This window comes from Thamnophis sirtalis, unplaced genomic scaffold (assembly GCF_051295495.1).
Source record: "Thamnophis sirtalis isolate CommonGarterSnake01/CBP01778 unplaced genomic scaffold, rThaSir2_p1.2 scaffold_2, whole genome shotgun sequence".
NCBI lineage: Eukaryota > Metazoa > Chordata > Lepidosauria > Squamata > Natricidae > Thamnophis > Thamnophis sirtalis.
This window is the reverse complement of record NW_028261382.1, coordinates 145176600-145200975: the sequence shown is the minus strand read 5'-3', so window position 1 is coordinate 145200975 and position 24376 is coordinate 145176600. Positions and strand designations below refer to the sequence as shown.

General features: G+C 39.3%; 1 protein-coding gene across 5 annotated transcripts in view; it reads right to left on the bottom strand.

Moving 5' to 3' along the window:
• TRAPPC8 (trafficking protein particle complex subunit 8) overlaps positions 1-19467 on the bottom strand; it is a 90613-nt gene extending 71146 nt beyond the window's left edge. For 2 of the 5 annotated variants that reach the window (XM_087707124.1, XM_087707126.1), the window contains exons 1-2: positions 19018-19467; positions 16355-16549 (exon numbers count right to left, since the gene is read on the bottom strand). In XM_087707124.1, the coding sequence (XP_087563250.1) occupies positions 16355-16549; positions 19018-19174 (352 nt within the window). In that variant the 5' untranslated portion in view covers positions 19175-19467. Of the gene's footprint in view, positions 1-8311; positions 8396-16354; positions 16550-19017 lie in introns of all 5 variants that reach the window. The other 3 variants (XM_087707122.1, XM_087707123.1, XM_087707125.1) reach the window with 3 other exon arrangements.
• Between the last annotated feature and the right edge of the window lie 4909 nt (positions 19468-24376).

The window sequence follows — 24376 nt, the reverse complement described above, 5'->3', positions numbered from 1 at the left end:
TTAAAGATAAGCTGAAAACCTATGTGTAGCATACTGATAGTCTGACTCTATGCATACCTACTAGGCATTAAATTCAACAAGAATTTACTTGCAGGTAGTCCTCACTTAACAACTGCCCCATTTAGTGACCATTCAAAGTTACAACACTGAAAAAGTAACTTTACAATTATCCTCATACTTACAACCATAGCAGCATCCTGCAATCACATGATCGCATTTGTGTCCTTCACAGCCAGCTTCCAACAAGTAGTGTCAGTGGAGAAGCTGGTGGTAAAATCACAAGTGAGGGTCACATGATGTCTTGCTTATTTATGACCTCAGCAGAAGCGAGGTCATAGGTCTAGGGGCAGTGATGTTATGTCTTGCTTAATGATCACACTGCTTAGTAATAGAGTTGCCAGTCCCAAACATGATCATTAAGCGAGGACACCCTGTATTACCATATGATACGATGGCATGTGCACCTAGAGAAGCAGTGGAGGAATTTTGGCAACATAAGAGCTTTTCCAGAGAGAGGGGGAGAGAGGTTTGGGGTAGTCACATACTTGATTCTCTCAGGAAATATAGTATTTAGTGGATAAGAAAGTAATCACTTGAGTTTGGCAAATTCGGTGTAAGCAAATAAAGGATTAAACTCAATTAGACTTTGCTGTATTGTCTCTGGGCTTGGGCCTGACATACACATGATATTTTGTAAACATAAATGCCTTTTATATTTTGTAAAGTCTTTACAACTGGTAATATCTTTAATTTACATTATGAATCATAAACATTCTTAATAAAAACTGATCATAAGGTTATTTTTATTCATATTCGTAAGGTTATTTTTATTCCTATTAGGAATATAGAAAGCAGTAATAAGTATTTTTATTATGAAATTTATATGTAGCCCATCTTGCTATCCAAACCAATATTTTTAAAAAGTAGTATCTTTTAAGAAGCTAAAATTACACTAGTATTTTTAACAACATAGATACAGTAATTTTTGTTTAGCAACCATTCATACCGTATTTCCCCGAAAATAAGACAGGGTCTTATTTTTTTTTACCCACTAAATATGGCTTGGGCCTTATTATCGTGTTTCCCCGAAAATACAACCTGTCCTGAAACTAAAGCCTTGCCACATTTTTCACGTGGGCAAAAATATAAGCCCACCACCCAAAATAAACCCCCTGGACAACCCCGCTCCGAGCATAACGTCTTTTCCGGTTCCAAACTCCCAAACTCAGCTGCCGAGTCTTCCAGCAGCAGCCACTCTAGGAGTGCGCTCTATGGTTATGGGCTGGCTGCTGGAAGACTCTCAGCAGCCAGCCCACAACCATAGAGTGCTCTCCTAGAGCGGCCACTGCTGGAAGACTCGGCAACTGAGTTTTGGAGTTTGGAACCAGAGAAGACATTACGCTCAGAGCGCGGCAGCTGTGGCTGCAGGGAGAGCTGGGCCCAGACATGTTGAGGCTTGGACGCATGCCTGCTGGGGGCAGAACAGGCGCTCGCGCAACCCCGTTCTCCAGCCTGGCAGAGCTCCATGCACTGACCGAGGAGGTTTCCCTAATATGCCAAACCATGGGAGCTGGGGAGTGGGCAGAGCGCCATGTGGCTTGGCACCTTAGGGATACCTCCTAGGTCAGTGAATGGCGCCCTACCTGGCTGGAGAGGGGGTTTGCCGGGCGGTTGCTTGTGAGCTTGGTCACCTCATGGCTGCTTCGCCCCTGAGGCTGTGCTCGGCTCTTTAGAAGCCAGTTCGCATGGGAGCAGCTGCCCGGCAGTCCCAAAACAATAAGCCCTCCCCTATAATAAGCCCAAGGCCATATTTTGTAAGCAAAAAGAAAATAAGACCCTGTCGTATTTTCGGGGAAACACGGTATGAGGCGTTTATTGATTTGGGGTTGCCGGGCGGCTGCTCTCTTGTGAGTGGGTTCCCAAAGAGCTGGGCACAGCCTCATGGGCAAATGGCTGTGTTGCGCTGTCGCAGCATCTCAACACAACAGCCATGAAGCAACCACACTCATGAGCAGCCACCCGTCAAACCCCCTTTCCAGCCGGGCACAGCGCCATTCACTGACCTAGGGGTATCGCCAAGCCATGTGAGCGCCTGTTCGCCGCAGCCCGGCTCTTGCGGCTTGGCGCCTTCGAAATGCCAGTGAATGGCACTCTGCGTGGCTGGAAAGGGGCGTTGCGCAAGCGGCTGTTCCACTCTCACTCACGCATCTCCCAGCCTCACGATGCCCTGGTTCAGCTCTCCCTGCAGAGTCAGGGCACCTCTACTGCAGCGGCTGCCATCGCCATTCCAGCATGGCTTTTTCGGCGGCTTCCAAACTGAGTCTTCCGGCAGTGGCTGCTGTGGGCATACGCTCTATAGCTGTACGCTCTGCTGGCAGCTGGCCCACAACCATAGAGTGTACTCCCAGAGCGGCCACTGCTGGAAGACTCAGTTTGGAAGCCGCCAAAAAAGCCATGCTGGGATGGCGGCGGCGGAGGTGGCCTGGCTCTGCGGGGAGAGATGGGCCAGAGCATCATGAGGCTGGGAGGCGCATGAGCGAGAGCAGAACAGACGCTCACGCAACCCAGCCATACAGTACATCATTCACTGGCATTTCGAAGGCGCCAAGCCACAGGAGCCGAGCGGCGGTAAACAGGCGCTCACGCGGCTTGGCAATACCCCTAGGTCAGTTAATGGTGCTGTGCCCGGCTGGAAAGGGGGTTTGGCAGGTGGCTGCTCTGAGTGTGGTCGCTTCATGACTGTTGTGTTGCACTGCTGCGGCAGAGCAACACAGCCATTTGCCCATGAGGCTGTGCCCGGCACTTTGGGAGCCCGCTCGCGAGAGAGCAGCCACCCGGCAACCCCCCTTTTCAGCTGGGCACAGCGCTGCTCACCAACCTAGCGGGATCCCGAAGGTGCCAAGCAACGCGATCACCTTTGCCTCCCCCCGGTTCCCATGGCTTGGCACCTTCAGGATACCGCTAGGTTAGTGAGCGGCGTTCTGCCTGGCTGGAGGTGTGGCGTTGTCCAGGAGGCCTATTTGCAGGGGAGGGCTTATATTTTTGCCCACCAGAAAAATGTGGCATGGCCTTATTATGAGGACATGTTGTATTTTTGGGGGAACACGGTAGTTACGCCAGTGATGAAAAAGTAACTTTACAACCAATCCTCATGTTTAAAACCTTTGCAAATCTGTAAATCAAAGGAAAACTGAAGTAAGTTCATAAGCACTGTCATGGTTTCACTTCATGACTGCTCTGCTTCATGACCAAATTGCTGGTCCCATCTGTGATTGCTAAATTAAAATCACAGGTCTATCAAGCATAAATTTAAAATTTAAATAAAGAAACAAATAAATAAAAACAAACAAATGATATTGGCCACCCCTCTTACCATAAGATAACCTGCAACTCTGGATGGCCTACAGTTACATCTTAATTAAATAATAAAATGTCAAAATCAAACCTAACAACCAAAGACACAAGGTGAGGGAGGAGGCAGAGGATGGGAAGTGGGATCTGTTATTATTCAATCACCTCCACTGCGCAGATCCCCCACTGGAGCCCCAAGCCAACTGGCACAGCAATGTCTTTAGGTCCTTACGAACAGGTAGGAAGGTGGGAGTCAATATGATACGATAATACAATATTTCTTTCTTGTAGCAAACAGATTTTCAAAGGCTACTCATAGTAATTAAGATAATTTCATCATCATAGTGAATCCTTCAAATTGATGCACTTATTACACAAAGCACTAGATACTAGTGCAGACAGAGAATTGGATTTAATATTTCATTCTCCTAACAAAAATATCATCTCAGTGCGATATGTACCATTTCAAGACAATGCCTCAGATATACAGTATAAGAATCTTCACACAGTCAAATGACTTGGGTTTATACAATTGCTGTCATATTAGTTTTTGAAAGAAGTGATAAATGAAACATCAGGCAGATGTAATCTGTTATTGGACTCTGCCACTATGTAATACTTATTCCAGCTAATTTGTTCTATGAGATAAATATACAATTTGAAAAAAAAATAGCTAATGCTAATTTAAAAAATGAACCAAGAAAATTTTTATATTCTTGGTAGGAGAGGATTGGAAAGATTAGCATATGATTTCGGTATCTACTACAGACTTGGTAATATTCAAATGTAATTATTAGTCATTATTCAATTAATCATTCCAACTTTTAGATATTATTCTACACACACGGGCAATTTAAATGTACTTTTGGATTCCATTTATTAATATTTGCCATTCTCAAATATTTCTTGCTTGTATAGAAGGCAAAACCGCAATAGCTCCACAGATATTTTCCTGAAAGTCAATATTTCAGAATTGGAATTAATGATTTGTTTACATTACTTTAAGTATGCCTTAAAAAATAAAATGATTTTTAAGGAGGAGCAAAATAATTAAGGTAAAATATGTCATGGCATTTTAGGAATGTGCTGACACTACAGAATACAACTGAGCCATGTATCAATTTGAAAAATAGGCATATAAAATCACAAGTGTCACAAGATGTAAGAATGGAAGAGCTCTACATCTTTACAGGCTGTGCAATGTTCTCATTAAGGGAGGCTCAAGAAGAGCATTATGCATGCAGTCCACATTGGTAGAAATTTATTCTATTTCAGAATAAAATTAGCCATTAGAATAAAAATCATTATTATACTGAGTTGACTATTTTGTGCAGATGCTATGTTTATTTTTAAACTTTAAAAAAGGGAATATAGCTGCATAAAGTATTTTAAATGGATCTGTGTATGTGATATGGTAAAGGATTAAAGATAAACCCCTTTATCTCAAGTATTTTCAAGACCAGTATTACCAAAATTTTATCAAATCTTGGACTGGGAAAAGCACAAATGCATAAATAGATGAAGTCATGTGATTGCTTCTTCCTGCAACTGAAGTGTAAATGTTTTCTAATATATTTAAACGATGGCAAGAAGGAACAAAGATACTTCTGCTTTCAACAGCTTAGCTATTGAGTAATAACGATTTTCAGATGGCAACAATGTTTTACAACAAAAGACTCAGTGCCCTCTCTCCACTTATTCTGAAGGAAAGGACAATATTTCAGTGCTCTCCTTAAAGGAAAAAAAATCATTCATTCAATTACAACAACTGCCCATCTAAGTCAATGACTCTGGTTGGCTTACAAATCAAAAAATGTATTACAATTAAAAATATTAAAAGCCTTTTAAGATAGCAAAAACACTAAAAACATCCAGATTAAATATATGTACAAGAGCAAGATATTTAATCAGCTAGCAATATATCCAGGAAATTGGGTCCTTAACACATTCAGCACCCCAGCGCAAAATTAAGAGTTTGGGTCACTGTATGAGGACACCTTATAGTCAAATATAGTCAGTGTTTAAATCTATCCTTTATGGAAGAACCATACATATATGAAAATTAGTAGTAACCATTTGTAAATAAGTATCCATACATTTATGCTTTCACTATTCAACAAGCCTTTGCAATAGTCTCCTGCAACTCACAACTAAAAGAAACAGTACTGTATCCACCTACATACATACACACATAAATCACAATACTATTTCCTTTTAGAATGAGCAATGTTATGCAGAAAACAGGGAAAAAAATAAACCAAAGAAATTAAAGGTAGGAGATAAGATAAAGAAATATTGTGAAACTTAGTTTACAACAACACCATGTGATGTATTTACCTGGCCTTGCAAAAAAAAAATTTGCTTCCGTCATATTACTACATTCACTTCATACTTACATTGTGTTCTACAAATGACCCTCCTTTCTCTTTTTTAGCATCTTATTAACTCTAAACATGCTGTCAGTTTCCTAAACACATACTGTACTCACCAGTCCCCATTACTTGTTCTTACCTTTCCAAATGGTCCAACATTATTTTGAGTTCCATTCCCTTGTTCCCATTTGTTCATTCCTATCATGTCGTTGAATATCTTTCCCCCATTGGATAGCATTATTTCAGAATGTTACAAGATTTTTCCCCAAGCTCCTATCTTCTTTTCCATTTTCATTATTTACTAAGCATAACTAATAAATATCACCAAAATATGGCATCTTTCTCTTTCCATATACACTAACAACTCCTTGGTGACACCAATTCATATTTTCTTGACTTTACATTTTAAAACCTTTCATTTATAATTAGTATGTATTTAACAACTCTACTTTGTAGGGTGAGGCTATCTTCAAATCTATTATATCCTTCCAGTTTCATTTAGTTTCAGACATACTGTATACCCTATTTTCTTTTTATTCATACATTATTTTTTTTACCATTAACTCCTTTTATATTCCAAGTTATAATTTTCCTTATGCTACATTTATCACCAGACCAGAATAGAGACACTGAGATTCACATGCACATCATTATTTAGGTCAACCAGTGCTTCACAAAATACTTTTTAATCTAGACAAGATGTATACTATACCTGTGGCGTAGGAGAATAGCAATAACAATACTGATCAATTTTAGCCAGTACGTCACAAACATATGCTCACTGAATCTTGGAAAGTCAGATTCTTCAATGTAGAGATTATCTTTCAAACCAAAATATTTGCATCCCACCAATTAAGAGATAAATGCAATAAACTGACACATAGTCAAGACACATCTTATCTAGTTTATATACTGTGTTAAAAAGGAATCTAGGCACAGGAAAGAAAGACAAATGATTTACAAAATCAGAATCCCAGTAAAACTTTTAAGGAAGATTTATTGTGGTTGTTTGTATAAAAGAAGAAAGGATATTAACAGACTATTTAGAACACAGGCAACTGAAATCCCCCTATTTTTTCAAGTGCAGGGGTGTCAAACTCACGGCGTCACAGTGGCGTCACGTTACGTATCAGGACTTTTTCCCCCCTTCGCTAAACTGGGCGTGACCAATGCGTGATGCATCCAGTCCGCGGGCTGGGACTTTAACAGCCCTGCTCTAGTGGAACTTTGTTTTAGACGTGGCACGACAAAACTGCGGTCCACTAAAGCGCGCCCGATTAAAGTGCGTCGCTGACGTCATCAGCAGCGCGACAACAGCGACCGCGGAGAAAAAAGGGCGCTTTAAAAAGCGCTTTGAAAGCAAGCCGATTCACGTTAAGGTAAGGGTTAGGTTTAGGGTTAGGGTTAGGGTTAGGTTAAGGGTTAGGGTTAGGTTTAGGGTTAGGTTAAGCATTAGGGTTAGGTTTAGGGTTAGGTTAAGGGTTAGCGTTAGCGTTAGGTTTAGCGTTAGGTTAAGGGTTAGGGTTAGGGTTAGGTTAAGGATTAGTTTTAGGTTTAGGGTTAGGTTTCGGGGGGTTAGGTTTAGGTTTAGGGGTTAATTTTAGCTTTAGCGCTCACAGCGTGCTTTTTTCGTCGCGCTGTGATGACGTCAGGTACGCGGTTTAGTCGAGCGCGCTTTAGTCGACCGCGGTTTTGTGGTGGAACCGTTTTAGAAGGCAAGTAGCACATTAGAAGAGAAAAGTAGCACATTAGAAGTAGCACATTAGAAGAGAAAATAATTTTCTCTTCTATTATTCCATAAATTCTAATCGTAACAGACAATTTTATTCATATAAATTTCACTATTTTTAAGAAAAATATAATTGCTTTTTCCTGCATGCCAATTCCCTAAGTAAAAATAATAATTTTTTAAAAAAAACTTTCTCAATTAAATACAACAAAATTCAGTGAAGCACATGAGAATAACTTTATTATGCAATAATAAAGGACCATTTATAAGTTATTTTAATAAGAAAATGAACAAAAATTCACATATAATTCCAAGAGCACTTCTGATACCATGCATGCATGGGCAAATGTCAAAGGAAAAAGATGATTAAGAGGAAAACTATTAGGAGAGTCCAAGCCTGGTTTAAATTAAAAGCTGGAGGTCATTGAATAAGTCCCTAATAGGGCCAGACTGAGGAAAAAATCTGGCGTTAACAAGCACCAGGAGGTGTGGCCTAGGAAAAAGATTCCTCAGTCCTAAAGCAACCAGACTAATTTAACCCATTGCTTGGACTCTCCAAGCAGTGCACAGGAAAAAGGAAAGAATTTTGGATGCAGTAAATATTATAAAGATCAGCATGCACAATGAAATTAATCAGAAATTGAAAATGATTTTATCTGCATTTAAAATTCCATTATCACAGTCAGCAATAGTATATGAATCAACTAGAGAAACATAGCCATTACCAATATTCTTCCAGGAAAAACAAGATGATTTTGAGAAAGCACTACACTACAATTGGATTATAAAGAAATATGGAAGCATTATACAACAGAGGAACAGAAATGGAATAGAAACCCACACCTATCACACAAAATACCTGAATAAAATGTGGATGTGTTCAGTCCCATCAGGGTGTCTTTCCAACTAATGTACCAAGGAACACTAGCTTTAACTGAGTGATCTGACAGAGAAAACATGGAATTATTACACTAAGCAAATAAGAGTTTGAAATATCTTGCTCACCATTTTATATTTCCTAAATTTTAATATACATATAGCCAATATGTATTTAGATTAAACTGATATTTTTGGAATAGTTCACACTTTCTGAACACATCTTGAAAAATACATTAACATATCTATTTACAGCATGTTGAAGCTGGTATCTTGTTGGAACAAAATATATATGAAATGTAGCTAATTTTCAAATGTATAATAAGGAAAATGTACATAAAGAATAATGAATTTTTAATGGGCAATGGATATCCTTCCAAAAATTAAGGATGTTTAAATCGATTGGATTTACTATGAGGTTTCATTTTAATCCCAGAAGATATATCCAACAGGAAAAAGTTCACTTCATTTCTTCCCATTAGAAAACAAGGGTAAGAATTCTGCTTTCTGTGGAAGTAGCCCTTCCTAACTTAATTTCCTACTGATCAATAATAACCACTTCAACACTCCCTATATACAACAGTTATTAACATTTAAAAATAGCAAAGAAAGTTAATTCAGAAATGACACACATTCATACCTCATACATAAAATAGGTTTGTACCCTTTAGAAATCTGGGTGGGTCTTCTGGTAATCAGAGAAGGAAATTAATAGTACATCTAATTTATTTTGTCACAAAAGATGTTGCTGACAGGTAGGAATATGCCTGATACATTCTTACTTACTAACAGTTGGCATAGAGACTTGCTTTCCAGCATTTTCTATGAGATTAGAAGGCTTCCAACCTTTCAAATAAATATGCAAGAAAACTATCTCCCTTGGACAGTTGGATTTGGGCAAAATTTAGGTAAAACTATTTCCTAATCTTACGAAACTCTTAATTCCTCTTAGGGAGAAAATATGAATTAGGCCTGATTACTAACCTATCTGAACAAAAAACACAATGATATCCCTTAACTGATAAGCTACTGTTCCCTTAGTCCAGTGTTTTTCAACCACTGTGCCGCGGCACACTAGTGTGCCGTGACATAGTGTAAGGTGTGCCGTGGGAGAAACACTTTATATATAGTCAATATACGCACAGAGTTAAAAAATTTTAACATTTTCTAATGGTGGTGTGCCTCGTGATTTTTTTCATGAAAAAAGTGTGCCTTTGCACAAAAAAGGTTGAAAAACACTGCCTTAGTCTACTTACTGAAATTACTGTCACCAGAAAGTTCTCCCATTCAGTCTTGAATAGGGCCCCCTCTAGTGGCTTGAAGGAAAACACTGTTAGAACACTCAACAAATCCCAGAATATAATTGTGATGACTAAGAGCAGGAAAAATACATGCAAGTGAAACTCAAAAAATTAGAGTATCGTGCAAAAGTTCATTTATTTCAGTAATGCAACTTAAAAGGTGAAACTAATATATGAGATAAGACTCATTACATGCAAAATAAGATAGTTCAAGCTGTGATTTGTCATAATTGTGATGATTATGGCGTACAGCTCATGTGGATTTGGGGTTTTCATGAGCTGTACGCCATAATTATCACAATTATGACATCACGGCTTGAACTATCTTGCTTTGCATGTAATGAGTCTTATCTCATATATTAGTTTCACCTTTTAAGTTGCATTACTGAAATAAATGAACTTTTGCACAATATTCTAATTTTTTGAGTTTCACCTGTAGTCTCCATAGCATGTACACCTCAGTTCACTATCCAAGGTTGCCTGAAGAAAAGTTAGGGGATAGGGAACTTTTGTTTTCATCTGAGTCAATTTCTTTCTCCTGCACCAACAACTGATATGCGAAATGAGGTCACTCATTTCTATAGTGAAATCAAACTCTTTTGTCTTTGTTAAATTGTTTTTGTCTCAGTTCTTTGACAAATGGATATCTAACACTGCTTGTTAGTCAGAAGAAGCTGAAAAAGAAGTTCTTTAATAGAAATCACAGATAACACTAGATTGGAGAGGCTACCATCAAAAGATGCAAAAGCCCAAGCTCTACTTCTGACTGGAAAAGGTATAGTTAAACTTTTCCTATAAATTCCATCTTTGGTGACCAAGAATAAAGCTTTCTGTAAATGTTGATATAAGATTCATAACAAAAATTGCTATAGTCAGAATATTTTTAATAATCCAGGTATTTTCAAAGTGAGGGGGTGTAGCTAATCCTAAATTTCTTTATTAATTTGTTATCTGTCATAATCAAATATCTTTGGCTAACTTCATACTATATAAAAACAAATTAAACCAATTGCAACAAACAGCACAAACTGATATAGTCAAAAATCATAAATACAAATGACAAATAATAAATAGTAACAAATAAAAAGGAAAAGTAGATTAAATCTATTTTAATAGCTTACATCTGTTGGCAAGAGTAAGATATAATGCTACAGATTGTAGTCAATTAAATTATAGATGCCTTAATGTATATGAGAATATACTAATACTATACTAATGAGAATAAAATATTCTCTTATATTTGAATTGAACTATACACATACAAGACATTGAAATTTTCCCGGATTGATTTGGCTAAAATAATTTTAACATTTTAGTTTATTTTAATAATATGCTACTGATTTATTCCAATGTAAGCATATTAATATCAAAGTGATATTATGAAAAAAATAATTGAAATGTGCAAATCAACAGTCCAGGAAAGGTTATTATATTTGTATGCAAAAACATCAGGATTGAATACATTATTGATCTACTCTAAACCAAACTGGCCACTAGAATCTGCAATTAATTTTCCTCCTACCATTAATGGGAATGGCTTAAGTAATCAGAAATTATTTGTTTAATGCAAAGATGCTTCTAGATACTTTGGACCCATCAAACCCAAACAGCATGGCTAATTACAAGAGATTGTAGGAATTAATCTAGAAATATCAGGATGGCACCAAGTTACCTAACTCTGATAACAAAGTTATCAGCCGGAAGACTCAAATCCAGAAATCCCCCACTGGCACTTGCACAACATTTGCCCAACAACTTTAACATCGATTCCCAATGGAAAGTAAAATGAGTCGCTGAACTCCCAGGCATAGGTAGACATATAAATGACCCACAAAAAAGGTGCCACACTTTGAATTACCACATAAGCCAAGCACAATTTTGATTAGGATTTGTACCTCACATGGCATCTGCTATGACTCTTTGTATAAATGGGGCATAGTATTCTCCCCTCAGTGTGACTGCAAGGTCCCGTGTATCTGATTTTTAATATCAACAATGCTCCTCTTCAATGGTTAGATGACCTAGACCCGTGATGGCAAACCTATGGCACGCGTGCCACCAGATGGCACGCAGAACCATTTGTCAGGGCACGCAAGGCATTGCCTTGTCAGCTCCAGCGCGCGCCAGCTAACTTCAGCCTTCTTTTGAGGCCATTTTTCATCCTTTGGAAGGTGAAAAACCAGCCCTATGGCAAACTGGAAGTTTGGGAACAGATTTCTGGTTTGCTCAAAGGGCCCTTTTTCACCTATCGGAGCCTTCAGGACGCTTCACTGAAGGCTCCGGAGAGCGAAAAACAGCCCTACGGCCAAACCGGTTGTCACTTCCAGTTTGGCTGTAGTGCTATTTTTTGTGCTACGGAACCTTCAGGAGCGGAGGGCAAAAAACGGCCCTATGAGCAAATTGGAAGTCTGCTCCTGAACTTCCATAGGGCTGGTTTTTCACGCTCCGGATGGCCTCCCAGGGGGCAGATAGGCTGTTTTCGCCTTCCCCAAGCTTCTAGAAAGCCTCTGGACCCCTGGGGAGGGTGAAAAAAGAGCGCCAAAAGTGGGGGGGAGCGCTGGTTATGTGCACAGAGGAGGGAAGCATGTGCATGTGTGGCACGCCCACGCACAACCCCCCCTTCAGTTTTCCCCCCCGCTTTTGGCATGTGAGCCAAAAAAGGTTCGTCATCACTGACCTAGACTTTGGCTTTTGAACAGAGATCTTGTTAACAATTTTATTGTTTTATCAATCTAGGTGAAATGTTAATATATATTGCTAATGCGTGTATGATATACCATGCACTAAATAAAATAAATAATGCCTAGTCTTGACTTAGGAATTATTTGTAGGGAAGATCCTGGATATTTAACTTTTACAAGATTCATTATCTCAAACACAATGAAAAACTATGCCTTTATTTTAGCTGCATTCCATTTAATAATAAAGAATTTTGAAACTATAATCAAATCAAATCAAAGTCTTCTCAATAACTTTTTTACTAGTTGATAGCTATTTTTCAAATAAAGAAAAGCATCTTTATGCACAGTGAATCATAAGTGATTCTTGTGTTACATTGGCTAGAAGATACTTTCAGAATCAGTTTTACTCAGGAAGATTCTTCCTGGTATTTCTCTGGTATTTGCATTCTTTCTAACTACACACTAAGGATATGGAAACTAAAAACAGGCACAAGAAATTGAAGGTTAATATTAAAAAGTTAGAAAGATTCAAATTTGCTATCAGTTACACAATGATCTGAAGCACTTATCGCTCTTCATTGAACAAGCATTCTTCACCAGGAAACTCTGTTAGAGGACTATATAACAATATGGTGGATTTATATCAACCACATTCTTAATATCTGTTTTTCCTTTTTGTCAACCAAACTTATTCAAATGTAAACAAATCAATACATAAATGTACACATGTCTATGTGTTGTGGCTCGGCAGGAGTCTTTGGCGCTGCTATCAGACTCCGACAGCAAGGGGTCCTATGAATCAGCCCTGGAGGATGTGGAGGACCCTGGACAGGGTCCTGACTCCGAGCAGGGCGCAGAGAGACTAGTTGGTCCCCAGGTGACGACTGAGCCTTGGATCAGTGAGGAGGAGACAAGAGAGACTGACACAGAAACCTCCTGTAAGTTATTTCAGGATGCACGCAGGAGAAGGGCTGACCAACGTCAGGAACAATTGAGTACGTACAGGAGATGATAACGAGCAGCTATTGCTTGTTAGGATCTCCTCCTGCTGATAAAAGAGACTGATGATGCCACGCCCTGGTTGCAGAAGTCAACGTTCCCCGTTCTCGTTCTGGGTCTTGTTCGTGTTCACAAACCGAGAAAAGCCCACTTGGACAAGTGGCTTGATAAGAGAAGCTGGATTTGCGGTATTTTGTGAGTTATAGGACTTTCTGCCAGAGCTATTATCTTTGTTTATTTGGGCTTGCAGCCAACAAGATCTTGGACTGATTAAAATATTTTGTACGTCTGTGTTGGCTTTCGTTCCTGAACGGAGAAGGGGAGTCAGAACATGTATGTATAATGAATACTCACGTAAGCTCTTCCTTTTTTCTTTTACAATTTTTTTAAACTATGACTACTAGGAATTCTGAAGGATTCAGTTCTGGCCTTCCTTTCAACATACTACTCTTGGATGTTCTCAAATCCATGCCTTTCAGTAGTAGGACATTAAAGTATATAAAGGTATTTCAGAGTACTTGTCTCCAACACTTAAACTAAACGAATCTTTCCCTAATCTATATTGCATACTAAACATTCTTGGTGTGCAATCTCTTTGAGTCTGAGGTGCTGCCTAGTCATATACTGTATCATCTTTATGGAGATAACATCCGACTCATGTTCTTCCTTCAAGTTTTCATCTTAAACTGCTTCTCCAGTATTTTCTGTTTGACTGGGTTTATTCACTCAGTAAATACTGTATATCTCATTGTTGCTTTCCAAACCTCTTTCCTTATTTATTAACAATATCAGCATCTCCCTTTTAAATCTGCATGAGTTTATTTTTAACTTCCTTCCCTTTTCCTTTCCCTTTCTTTCCTTTCCTTTCCCTTGTTTAAGGAATAGGATACTCCTGCCTTTATAAAGTGCAAAAATACTGCTCTCCCTTTGACAGGAACAAAAGCCTACTGCAATTTTTTTCTCCTCTCAGTCTCCTGATGTTTATCCTAGAATAAGCGGTCAAAATAATCCAACTTGCTTAATGCTCTTATCACATGATGGGATTCTTGTCTTTAAATCCCTACATTGACTTCCTGCATATTCCTTTCAAAGTTCACAATGTTGCTCAGCTATACCATTTTAATATATCCTGAACATAAACTTTATTCCTTCCACTCCTATATGATGCCTCATTTCAGTTTCTTCAAAATCCTCAATATATTTTATATCTCTGTGAATCATTTTAAATCTTTTGTCAGTTTTACAATTAAATTCATCTATAAAAAACAGATTTCTAAGCATAAACAATTGAAGCAATCATTTATTTTATTACACTGAATGCTAGACTGCAAACACTTTTATGAAGAGTACTATTTTCTTGTACTCTGAAGGTACATATAATCAAGGTGCTACTGTATAATAATAATAGTACTTTTGGTTATAGTGCAGTCTTCACTTATTTCAAGTACTAACTGGTTAAGAGGAGTGCAAACGTATAGTATTGTTCTAACCCAAAAGTCTGGAGTATAAGTCATCCATTTATATACCATTGAGTTCAACAGTATTTTTTTTTCAAACAAAAATATTCAGGATCAACCAGCAAGTTTAACTACTTTAATAATAACTCATACCTATTTATTTGCAAAAAATACAGCTTTAGTTAGGTATGACAATTTTTGCTGAATTAAGATGTTTAGGAATTAAATCATCCAACAAGTAAAAACTCAAAAGCAATATTAAATTGGAACCAAATAAATACCATTATTTTGTTCAAAACAACTTGACAAATACTACTTAATTATATAATTTAGACTTCACAATAGTGCATTATTCAAATACAATAGTGACCAACCTGCATTGAAATGTAATATAATTTTATATACCTTTCACTACAACAAACAATAAACTATTGGAATGTATCAACTGAAAATGTTTATGTTAAATATGTTCGTTAGAACAAATGCCAAAAAAATTAACAAACTTTTAAGACAAAAAGAAGACTCCATTTGGAATATAATAATAATAATTTTAAAAACCTTGTGTCCTTTTAGGATATTTTAACTCAGAAATGTGCTTTCTGAAGTTTTTCACTTCTCCCTTTCCGTTAAAAGTTTTTCCTCATATCACTTCCTTCTCTCTCTCAGTGATCTGAACTATAAGCTAGTATATCTAATTAAACAAAACAATCAAGATTAAAAACAAAACAATCAAGATTAAAAACAAAAAAGCAAACTGAGCTCAATTCCTAAGGACTTCACAAACATCAACGTAGCTTTTCTGGAAACAGTATTTTGGAAGTAGTTTGTAATAGCTTTCTTGTTACAGCTATAATCCTGGAATTTCTGGTTAACATTCAATACTAATCAGATCTGATCCTGCTTGACTTCTCAAGCTCAGTCAATGAGTTTGAAGACTTAAAAACAGAGATATATAATTATTTCATAGTACAATCAGAATTCAGGGCTAATAAACCTCTTCCATATTACTAACATATTTTATTCAGGCAATACTTGTGGCTGAGTCCTACTCCTCCACATCTTCTTACTAAAGGAAGATGAACAAAGGAAGAGAAAAAGCAGGAAAATATTGCTAATGATCAGTACCACCTCAGAACTTTTCTGCACTAAGTAGGATTTGGTCTGAATTACACCTCAGAGATGGCTTCCAATGCTATGATTCTGTAAAAAAGTACTGGATGGATAAAAGAGCTAACAAGGATTACAGTTTATAGCAATAATAACAAGCACAAACACTTTTAACACCAAGTGACATATTTGGAAAACATCATTCCAATTATACATATTCAAATCTTTCCTTGTTTTTGATAACTGAAAAATAAAGGGTCTAGATTAAGAAACAAAACTGAAACATTTTCAAACTCTGTAAATATGAAGCATGCAAACTTTATTTACAATAGTCAGACTTTTGTACAAGGAACTGTACTTTTCCCACAAAGAAAATATATGTGTGTATATATATATATGTAGTGTGTGTGCACATGTATAAAATATTAGTTTTAAATTATTTATGACATCTAATACATACGGGAATCTTTTTGTTACTTACCACTAATGTTGAGATCATAATTTCCTGCAGTAATCACATTAGCTAATAATCCTTCAGCAGGCTGGCTAATAGTCACCACATCATTCAGAAGTTTTCGAATAGCTCCAGGCTGAGGTGGCTGAGTAATAATGTTGTTGACAGCTATTTTCAAGTTTTTGATTATGTGAAGTTGATTGTTAGGGTCTCTCATATGCACTGAAATAAAACAATAAATATGTTTTAAAAATAACCTATTCTGATATTATGTATCTAGTAAAATAATGACATGTTTTCATTAATAGGAATCAAATATAAATTTTGTCTCATAAATGCTCATGATTATAATTGAGCTATAGAGAAAACCAGCATTAAACAAATAATACAACAGAAATACAATGAAAAATAACTGAAGTGTTCTTCACAACGAAAACCAGAAAATATAACCAATGCACAACTTTTCCAGGAAAATCAATACAATACAATACAACACAATAGCAAAGTTGGAAGGGACCTTGGAGGTCTTCTAGTCCAACCCCCCTGCCTAGGCAGGAACCTTATACTATTTTAGACAAATGGCTATCCAACATCTTCTTAAAGACTTCCAATGTTGGGGCATTCACAATTTCTGGAGGCAAGCTGTTCCACTGATTAATTGTTCCAACTGTCAGGAAATTTCTCCTCAGTTCTAAGTTGCTTCTCTCCTTGAATAATTTCCACCCACTGCTTCTTGTTCTACCCTCAGGTGCCTTGGAGAATAACTTGACTCCCTCTTCTTTGTGGCAACCCCTGAGATATTGGAACACTGCTAGCATGTCTTCCCTAGTCCTTCTTTTCATTAAACTAGACATACCCAGTTCCTGCAACCATTGTTCATATCTTTTAGTCTCCTGTCCCCTAATCATCTTGGTTGCTCTTCTCTGCATTCTTTCAAGTTTGCTTGTATAATATTTTGACTTCTGTGAATAAGGCACATATTATTTTATAGGTAGTCTTTGACTTAGGAGCACAATTGAGTCCAAAATTTCTATTGCTAAGCCAGATAGTTCCGTGAGTTTTGCCCCATTTTATGACCATTTTTGCCACAGTTGTTAAATGAATCACTGCAGTTAAGTTAGTAACATGGGTTGTTAAGCGCATCTGGCTTCCCCACTGACTTAGTATCAGAAGGTCAGAAAGGGAATTACATAATCCCAGGAACTATCATAAATATATGCCAGTTGCTGAATTTTGATCACATGACCAGTGGCATGCTGCAATAGTCGTAAATATGAAAAAAGGTCATGTCACTTTTTCAGTGCCATTGTAACTTTGTAAATGAATGTTTGTGAATAGAGAATTACTTATACTATTTTGAGACATGTATGTCACAACTTTGGATACATATAGTGTACACTAGCTAATATAGAAGGGTTGTTATTTGTGTTTTGCAAGATATACCAGTACTTGAATAAGATCAACTTAGTATAATATAAATCAAGCATTCTTGCAATTCAGAAAACGTATCGTACATTAACATTTTGACTATGTTATCCACCATTCATAGTGAATGTTAAGTCCATTTTCTAAATTCTCACCAAATAGAAACTTGCCTTGGTTGTGTATTTGGCCCCCAAATATCTTACATTTCCAGATGCATATTATATTTGCTTTTGTTACAGTATTTCCTGCATCAAAATGAGGGGAGCAATGTGTTTCATTACATCGGGCGGCTACTGGGAAGATATGCTTTTGTGACCCAACTTTTTCCCCTGCAAATGGGTGGGGACTGTTGCCCATTTCTCAAGATGTGTTCAGGCTGTATTTGAGCAGAAAAGGCAGTCTGGCAACTACACATATGCCAAGACACGCATATGGATATTCAAGCAAAAATCATCAACTTCAATTATACCCACAAGTGTACAAGGAGCCAATGCAGCAGCCAAGAAGGTGTACAATAGTACTAAATTCTTGTTAGGATTTAAATTACTGGAGTTCCACCAAAAGCACTTTTGGGGTTGTCTTCAAGTAAGCCCCATCTAAAGTTTGCGGTAGATGCCCACACATGTGGTGAAGAGACTAAATTACCATCGTAAGATCTTCCTGGTCTCCCATCCCAAAAATACAGGGATTAATCTAGCTTTATCATTTAAATATCTGGCACATGCTTATTATTAAGAAAATGTTTTTGGTAAGGCAGTTTAAGTCTCATACTAGATCAGTAGTTCCAAATGTGGGGTTTAAACCAAGTTAATGGCCTTTTAGGCTTCCTCTGCATGAGTAGAGGTCACTTTTTGAGTAAACTAAGAATTATATGTCACGGGAGGGGGAGGCATCAGGATTTTAGAGATGCTTAGGTGGGGCATGACCCCCCAAAAAGGTTGGGAACCACTGTTCTAGATATTATCCATATATTAGCAGAATCCAGTGTATGTCTCCGACTTCATCATTTATACAACCATTCGGCTTTACCAGAAGGTAGAAGTTGACAGAAAACTAAGACGGGTAGCAGCTGCCTTACAGGGCTGTCAAACTTCAGAGAAAGGTGAACAGCAGAAAGGGCCCCCCGCTCGTGTTCTGGCTAAAAGGGGAGGCTTTAAAAAGGCCAGGTAGCCTCCCCCAGGCCCAGCTGGCGAAGGTGCTAAGAGCGGGACTTCCCTCCCTGCCATGTAAACAACCCAGTTCCTCTCCCGCCGAGCGATACCGACCTTCCGAAGTGAGGCGACAGAAGGGCTTTACCAGCTCACAGAAGCCTAGGTTGTTCTTGCGGGTGATTCTCTCCGCCTCCTCGCTACACAGCGCGGCCACTAAAGGCACAAACGAGTCCTGGAGGAACTCCTGAACCGACTGAGCCCGCTGGGCCATTTCTCCGAGCGACGGAATGGCTCAAGACACCGAGCTCCAGCCGACGACCTGCCGGACGGCCTATCCGCCTTGGCCCGCTCTTCTCTCGTCGTCCCCCTCCGTGCCGGGGCCGAATTCGCGCCGATGTACACGCTCCTCTTCCCCAGTTCAGGGGTTGAGAGCCGTGGCCTCAACTGCCACCTTACCGGTCCCCTCAACGACCGCTCAGACCCGCCATGTTGGATCTGAAAAAGTCAGGCAAATGGGTAAACTAGGCCGGCAGACTTTGCGGCTGTCACGTGATGGGCGCGGACGGGAGGAGCGGGGAAAAAATCGAGAGAGGAAAAGGGGCGGGGACAACCGCTGACGTATATCCTGTGAGCCGCGTTCCTGACAAGCGGCTGAAGGAAACCGGGAAGAACGATGAGAACCTCTGGCGGTTTGGCGGCTCTTCTGTTTTAGACTTACAGAAGCGAAGTTTTGTTACGGCGCAACAACCTTTAATGTTGATCCGTTGACGGTGTCTATTGTAGGATAGCATGCGGAAGGAAGAGTGCTTACCTTAGGCCAGGGGTCCCCAAACTTGGCAACTTTAAGACTTGTGGACTTCAACTCCCAGAATTCTGAACGTGGGCTATCTAGGCCGCATCCAATATTTATCCATACAAAAGCGGTGTGGGCTTCCAAATCTGACGTCTCCCCTCCCCCCCTTTTCTTTTTTCTTTTTTTGCGTTTGTCTGATCGGTTTGTGATCGATCACAAATTAGCCAACTATGTTTTAGCACAACGTTTTGTGTGAAACTATGTGAGTCAATAACTTTTTTGAACTGAGGAAATGTGGTCCACGGAACAACTGATAGTTGACCATGGGATGGGTATATAGGAGATACATTATGGCATATGCGGATTTTTAATTTATTGATCTTACCTGTAAAGTGGATTAAAAGTGTTTCTGGTCATATCTTTTCAAATGTGTACAAACTGGTTTTCCTGCACTGAGAAACGTGGTTTGAAACGTTTTAACGTTTAAAAGCTCTTGTCCCCACTGATGATTGTTGCTTCTGTACTAACAATTCCAGATTATTCTGAAGCTAATAAAGAATTCTGTATTCCTTACATATTGATAGCCCTTCAGTCTGTTTCTCTATTAGTTCATTGGGTCATTTCATAGACAATTTAATGGTCTGTAATCTTCCACACTTTAAATGCACATAAGGGTTTAACCTTATGATGGAATAAAATAGAAAAAGAGTTAATATTTTGTATGACCACTAGAGGGAGCCCAAGAGGGAGTTTTAGAAGACAAATGTGTAATCATTTGATTGGTTAAAGAAAAACAATGTTAGAAGTTGATTGGTTAAACGTCATAATTCTATATAAGGTAATAGTTAGGGCGTTACTGTCGCTGATTGGTTTGTGACCGCCCCGATCAGGCTAGCTGATATGGGAGTAGGAGGAGTTAGGGAGGGTATAACTGCTGTTTCACTTTCGTTGTGGGTGTGGCTCTTTCTTGTAACACACGAGGAATCCACCACGCTTTGCAAACCGTTGATCCAGAGAGATTTTTAATAAAAAGAATTTTATTACTCTACTCCGAACCTCGTCTCTAGAATTCTTGTCTAGAATTCTGCAAACAAATTGGGGGCTCGTGTCCGGGATCCAATCTGCGTTGGGACTCTGAGGGGTCCCCCTCAGGTGCACCCCTTTCCTTTTGAAAGGAGGGGAGCCACCCAGAGGACTGCGTAGCTTTTGGAAGCCCGTAAAAATTGTGCGATAGACGAGCAGTAGGAGGGGAGTGAATAAAATAAGAAGTAGCCTGAAGACAGACCGGATGACTCCTGCGCGCGGACCCTGGTGAGTACTGGTTTTGAAAACACCAGAACACAAGACCCAGGGCGGTCAGGGAGTGTGTGGATGTGAGAACTAGCAACGGGGCCGGGTGGAAGTCCTTTTGAGGAATCTCAGGGGAGATTCGCAGGATGGAGTGAGTGATGGGGAAATTGTGAATATCCGGAGACGGTGACGTGTGGAATTGAAAAGAGTTGCTGGGAGGGACACAGAAGCACATACTCAAGGAAAGGCTACCTACCCATATAAGAAATGGGGGGAAATACAAGTTCAGCTGAGAAAGGAACACAGTGTGTAAAGAAAATTAGAAAGAATCCTAAGCTTAAAATTGACCCGAACGGCCCATTGGGCCAAATGCTGGCTGGATGGGGGTCCCCACCTTATAATCGGGAGATTTTGAGATTAGGATTGACAAGAAAATATGGTAAATTTATGCTGTTTTATTTGGTGGCAAGATGATAATATTGAGTGGCCGCGGGACGGCTCTATGAATTTCTTTAAATGCCGTAATCTTTATGATTACGTGAAACAGAAAAAGTGTAAAAGTTTGGACAATGAGTTGGATTATGCTCTGCTCTGGAATCCGGACCTTTGGCCATCAGAACGTATTCTGATGGTGAAGCCCGGAGAGCAGGAAGAAGAGGAAGAAACCCCAAAAAGAGATTTGTTGAAAAATATCCCTCCTCCGTATAATCCAATTCATATCCAAAATCTGCCACACCCGGCCAATGTAGTAACTCCCCCATTATATCCTGAAATGCCGGGAGGAATAAGCCAACTCACCCCAGGGCAGTGGTCTGGTTCTCCGATGCCCGTATTAAGTCCACAGGGAGGGGAAAACCCAGTTTGGACTCCTAATTGCCCCACCCCCCCAATCCCTTTCTTAATGCCATACACTCCGGGGGTTGATGAGAAAACAGGATGTTCAAAGGACAAATTAGATAGTGCAAGGAAGAATTTAATAAACCAACTAGGTGAAGAGGAACAGGTTAAGCAATTTCCTCTAAGAGAGACCCCGAATGGAGTAAATGCCCAAGGGGCCCCAATTATAACATATGTACACGAACCGCTAAGGGCAACGGAGGTTCGGGCATTTAAAAAGGAAATGAAAAGCTTCATTGAGGATCCATTAACAGCTAGCGATCAATTGGATTCTCTATTAGGACCTAACATATATACTTGGGAAGAAATACAAAATATAATGGGTATTTTGTTTAGCCCCGAAGAGAGAAATTTAATCAGAGTAGCCGCCATGGCGGTGTGGGAGAGAGAGAACCCTGTGGTAGCGGGAGGAAATCAAGACAGAGGAGATGCTAAATATCCCCTGGTAAAACCAAATTGGAATAATAATGAAGCAGAGGGGAGAAGAAACATGCAAGATTTAAGATCAATAATTATAAAGGGGATGAAGGAAGCAATACCAAGAACTCAGAACATGACTAAAGCCATAAATATAGAGCAGGAAAAGGAGGAAGCACCAGCTACATTCTTGCAACGTCTTAAGGACGGAATGCGAAAGTATGCTGGGGCGGATCCTGACGATGGCCTAAATGTGCAGATAGTTAAAATTCAGTTTGTAACTAAGGCATGGCCAGACATTGCAAAGAAATTACAAAAGAGAGAGAATTGGACTACAGAATCTTTAGAAGTTTTGTTAAGGGAAGCACAGAAAATATATGTGAATAGGGAAGAGGAAAAAGTAAAAAGGGATGGACAGAGTACAAGTCGAATGATGGCGATCGCAGTAAAGGAGGCTATACAAACACAGCCCGAGCAAGGAAGGGGGCGGGGCTGGGCGCCACGTGGATGAGGGAGAGACGATACCGGACTTAGGCCAGGGAAGTCCGGAATGAGAGGTAGAGGCGGAGTTAATCGAGGAATGATGAGAAGGGGAACAATAGGAGGAAGAGGAACTTGCTTCCATTGTGGCAAGACAGGACATTTTAAGAGAGAATGTCCCGCTCTGGCCGGGGAGGAGCAAATTAACCGATTGATGGAGGAAGATGAAGATATATATTAGGGAAGTCAGGGGCCCTTCATTAGGAGTTCCCGCCGGGAGCCCTTGATAAATTTGGAGGTGGGAACCCAGGAATATACCTTCTTAGTGGACACCGGAGCATCTCGCACCTCTGTGTGTGTGATGCCAAAGGAGGGAAAAATTGACAATCAAGCAAAAATCAAAGTTAGTGGGGTAAAAGGGGAAGCCTTTAATGTGAAGCAGTTAGAACCAGTGAAAATAAGATATGGGAAAAATGAGATCCGGACTCTAAAACTATTGTATGTGCCTGAAGCAGGAATTAACATCATGGGAAGAGATCTGATGTCTGCCTTGGGAATTACAATAAGCTTTAATAAAAGTGAAACAGTTTATGTTCTAACAGAAGAGAAAGAGCAAAAGATTGATCCTTTGGTTTGGGTGCAACCGGGAAATAGAGGTGGATTAGAGATAGAGCCTCTAAAGATAAAATTGAAACCCAATAGTGAGATAGTAAGCCAAAGACAGTATAATATTTCGATGGAAGGAAGAAAAGGTCTTCAACCAGTGATAGACCAACTAATAAAAGATGGGCTATTAGAAGGGACTATGTCACCTTACAATACCCCTATATTGCCTGTGAGAAAACCAGATGGTACTTACAGGATGGTGCAGAACCTGAGACTTTTAAATAAAATAGTAGAAACCAGACATCCGGTAGTCCCAAATCCTTATACTATTTTGAGCAAAATACCTGTAGAACACCGCTGGTTTAGTGTAATAGATTTAAAAGATTTAAGAGCCAAGGTGGCGCAGTGGTTAAATGCAGCACTGCAGGCTACTGCTAGATCAGCAGTTCAGCGGTTCAAATCTCACCGGCTCAGGGTTGACTCAGCCTTCCATCCTTCCGAGGTGGGTAAAATGAGGACCCAGATTGTTGGGGGCAATATGCTGACTCTCTGTAAACCGCTTAGAGAGGGCTGAAAGCCCTATGAAGCGGTATATAAGTCTACTGCTATTGCTATTGCTAAAAGATGCTTTTTGGTCTTGTCCTTTAGACAAAGATAGTAGGGCTCTATTTGCATTTGAATGGGAGAATCCTTTCACTGGGAGGAAACAGCAGTATCAATGGACAGTGTTGCCTCAAGGATTTACAGAATCTCCAAATTTGTTTGGACAAGTATTAGAACAGACCTTAGAAAAGTTCAAGTTACCAAAAGGAATAAACATGATCCAATATGTAGATGATCTTTTAGTGTCAGGTAAGAAGAAAATAGATACCGAGGAAGGAACAATAGCCTTATTAAATTTTTTGGCCCAACAGGGTCTGAGAGTAAGTAAGGGAAAACTTCAGTTTGTAGAACAAGAAGTAAAATATTTGGGACATTTAATTTGTCAGG